Genomic DNA, 3,715 nt, shown 5'->3' with positions numbered 1-3,715 from the left:
GGGGCGCGCAGGAGGCAGCCAATCAATGGTTCCCTCTCATCATTGATGTTTCTATCTCTCTCTCTCTCTCCCTCTCCCTTCCTCTCTGAAATCAATAAAAATATATTAAAAAGAGAGAAAAAAAGAAGAAGGTATAATTTCTAGTTTGGTCAATGTGAAATTGGCTACTCACCCCTCTAATCTTCCCCATACCCAGTCATTTTATTAAGGTGTCCAATGCAAGTGTACTACTCATTCCACGGTCAGGGCATGCTTCCTTTGGGACAGTGTTGGTACCTTAGGCTCAGTTCTGTCGATGGCCGTGAGGAAGAGCAGGTGGGCCAGGAAGAGGCAGATTGAGAGCTGCAGGTGGAGTGAGGTGCTGATGTTCTGGATGGCTTTGCACAGCAGGAAGGTGAGGGCCGCCAGGAGGAGGCACAGTAGAGAGAGGCTCAGCCCCACATAGGTGATCACAGCCTGGGCGGGATCCTCCTCCTGGGACCCAGGAAAGAGGAGAGAGCAGTCACACTCACCTAATCTGGGTTAATGACCCTTCTACCATTTTCAGTTTGGGCAGAGTTCAACAAAATTCGGAGTGGAGGAGCAAGGTAAATTTGTGATTTTTATGAACACTATTAGAATTCTAGGGGGTCCTGAACTGATTAAATTTAGACCCTGTAAACATTGAGGGATAAGGGAGTCCTCATTCAGGACCAAGCCCTGGAAATCATAGGGTTGATTTTTCTTCACGACTATGCTTATAGGTTATCATGTGACAGTCAGAGAGGCACATGGCTCCATGTTGAGCACCATCCTCCATCCCTATGACATGATACTGTGTGACAGTGTCTGTATCTGGAGACTCAATGTCCAGGGATCATCTCCCCCGCTTGTACTTACTCACATCATCCCTGCAACACCTGTTCCTTACAGATTTAAATCCTTGGTTAAAGAAGGAAAAGTACTGATGATGATGGTAGCTTGAAATTAATATTTCCTGCCTATTATTTATGATTTACTTATTTACTTATTTATTTATTTTTAAGATATATTTTTATTGATTTCAGAGAGGAAGGGAGAGGGAGAGATAGAAACATCAATGATGACAGAAAATTATTGATTGGCTGTCTCCTGCAGTCCCCTGCTGGGTTTTCAGTCTGCAACCAAGGCATGTGCCCTTGACCAGAATCAAACCTGGGACCCTTAAGTCCACACACTGGTGCTCTATCCACTCAGCTAAACTCACTAGGTTTCCTGCCTATTTTTTAAAGATTAAAATTTTCCTTGCCTCATTTTTCAAATCATCTTAAATCCATAACGATACATTTTAAAAATTAATTTTAGTGTAAATAGGTGAGAAAAGAAAGAGAGAGAGAGAGAGAGAGAGAGAGAGAGAGAGAGAGAGAAAAGAAATATGAAAATGATAAAGAATATGGAGGTTAAATGTTCAGAGTTAGTACATCTGATAAAGAGCAATACGGTATTATTTACATGATTTTTATTATTGCAATAAATCTGCAAGATTGACATTACTTTCTAAGTAAATGTTTGCAAATAAATAGCAAGCTCTCCAGGTGATTTTGACACATACTAGGTTTTGAGCATCTTTGGTGTAAAGAAATAAACTAACTCCTCTACCACATAAAGAGCTCCCAGATCCATAAGAAATGTTTCAACAGGTCAATAGAAAAATGGACCAAAAAGTGAACAACTTGTTTCCAGAAACAGAAATACAAATCGCATTTAAATGAAAATATTCCATTCCATTCATAATGAAAGACATACAAATTTCCTAATATAACAATGTATGCTATATTTGACTCTCAGATGGATAAAGATCCAAAACTTTGTTAATGACCATGTGAGAGTGTGAGGAATCATACAGCTTCAGGTAATGCTAGTAGGAGTGTTCACATGTGTGACCTCTATATGCTAAAATATGGAAAAATTATTTGCCAATATAAGTCAGGGATAAAAGTAAACTGAGCTAAAGGTAATATTTTATTTTATGCTTTCACCTAAACAATTTAATTTTTTCTGCCTTTCTGTATATGCTTCTTGCCTTAAAACACAGTATTAAGGATGAAGAGATCCTGTTATGCAATACCCATATCTTTTTTCTTTTTCTTTTCTTAAGAAATGAGCAGTGCAATTTAGAGATATATCAGCATTCCATATTTGGAATAGGGAAGTATTTTCAATGTCATTTACTATCATAAGTGTTGAGAAAAATCCTTGGTTTCCCCATTTAAAAATACTGATGAAAATCACCTCTTTCTTCATGTAATAAAAGTCAGGTTAAAACACTTAAGTATACTTTAGATCTTCTGTTTTGTAAGCATCACCGGAGGAAATACCACAAGAATGGCATTGACATATTTAACAGATTTGGAGGTAAGTCTACCTGTGAATCTTGGAGCTGTGTCTCTAGGTGTCAGTGTGCATGCATGCAAGTGTGAGTCACCTTTAGCTTTGCAAAGGCCAAATAATTGGAGTGTTGCCAAGTAGTTAGCACATTTTTATTTGAGTTCTTAAGTCACCAGAGGAAGTAAACTTTTCACTGTGCCATGAAAAAAATTTTGACATAGTATGCATACTAACTAGATACTCAAATAGGAAAACAATGCAGTGTATCTAAATAATTATTTGTAGGAAATGATCATGAAACAAAATTCCCACTATGAGAAGATTTGATATGTAATTTATAGCACACGCATACAATGAAATGCACTGGAAAAAAATAATGGAGAGTCTTTTTGTAGATTGGAATAGAATAATCTTTTAAAGATAATAAATAAAAACACAAAATGCACAGTCCTGAAAAATGACACTATGTGAGTAAAAAAAAGAGGGGCAAAGAATAAATGCAAATCACATCAGAGTAATGGTGGCATGAGAGAGGCCCTTGTCCTCTGCTACTGAAATTTCAAGAAGTTAACCAACTATAATTCAATATACAAATCCCTGCTAAACACAGATGCATGCCTAAGAGACCTGCACATTGAAACATCTAAAAGTGGGCAACCAGGAATAAATGGGGAGATGAGAAGAGAGGACCTACAGATGCAGCCCCTGGCTGGCTGGGAGAGGGAAGTAAGCTGGTGGTAGTATGTGCTTCCTTTGGCCGGGAGGAACAGAGAGTGCAGGGGCTGGAGGTTCCTGGGGGTGCATCCCAGCAGTGCAAGCTGTGAGGGAGTGTCTGAGTCAGCAGATCCCTGACAGAGCACATGGTTCTGCCATGCTGCTCCCCACTGTCCAGCTGGTGGTGATGTTTCACACAAAGAAACAAAACCATGGAGCCCTGCCTCTACTTGGATTTCCAAAACTCACCTCCCTTTGCCTTTAGAGTTGGGTCCAGGAACATACTATCTGTAAACCAAGAGCTATTGCAGGAAAACCACTGTTTCCCTTTGTGACATCTCCAGGAAGGGTGCTTGGGATGGAACCCCATAGAGATCAGGGGTTACCATTATGGTAAGGGCAAAAAAACCCCACCCCCAAGCAGCTTAGCTGTACTGTCTTACAGAAGCAGCAGTGGTTCAAGACTGGGAGATCACAGAGGTAAAACAATCTTGCAATTCAGCACTACCTACTGGAAAATATTAGAAAGACCTCTTCAGAGATAAATGCATAAGCAAAGGAGGACAGCAAATACCATGAACAAGGAAAGTAATGAGGATGACCAGAAAGAAAATGTAAAATCTCCAGAAAGCAAGCTGGAACACATGGAAATATC

General features: G+C 39.5%; 1 protein-coding gene across 1 annotated transcript in view; it reads right to left on the bottom strand.

Annotated features, from left to right (window-relative positions):
* Positions 1-3,715, bottom strand: part of LOC102770513 (adhesion G protein-coupled receptor E2) — a 27,229-nt gene that overhangs the window by 2,288 nt on the left and 21,226 nt on the right. The window contains exon 10 of the mRNA XM_006754224.1: positions 277-474. Coding sequence (XP_006754287.1) covers positions 277-474 — 198 coding nt within the window. The remainder of the gene's footprint in view (positions 1-276; positions 475-3,715) is intronic.

This window comes from Myotis davidii, unplaced genomic scaffold (assembly GCF_000327345.1).
Source record: "Myotis davidii unplaced genomic scaffold, ASM32734v1 scaffold1312, whole genome shotgun sequence".
Taxonomy (NCBI): Eukaryota; Metazoa; Chordata; class Mammalia; order Chiroptera; family Vespertilionidae; genus Myotis; species Myotis davidii.
The sequence above is the reverse complement of the archived record's forward strand: the minus strand, read 5'-3'. Positions and strand labels throughout refer to the sequence as shown.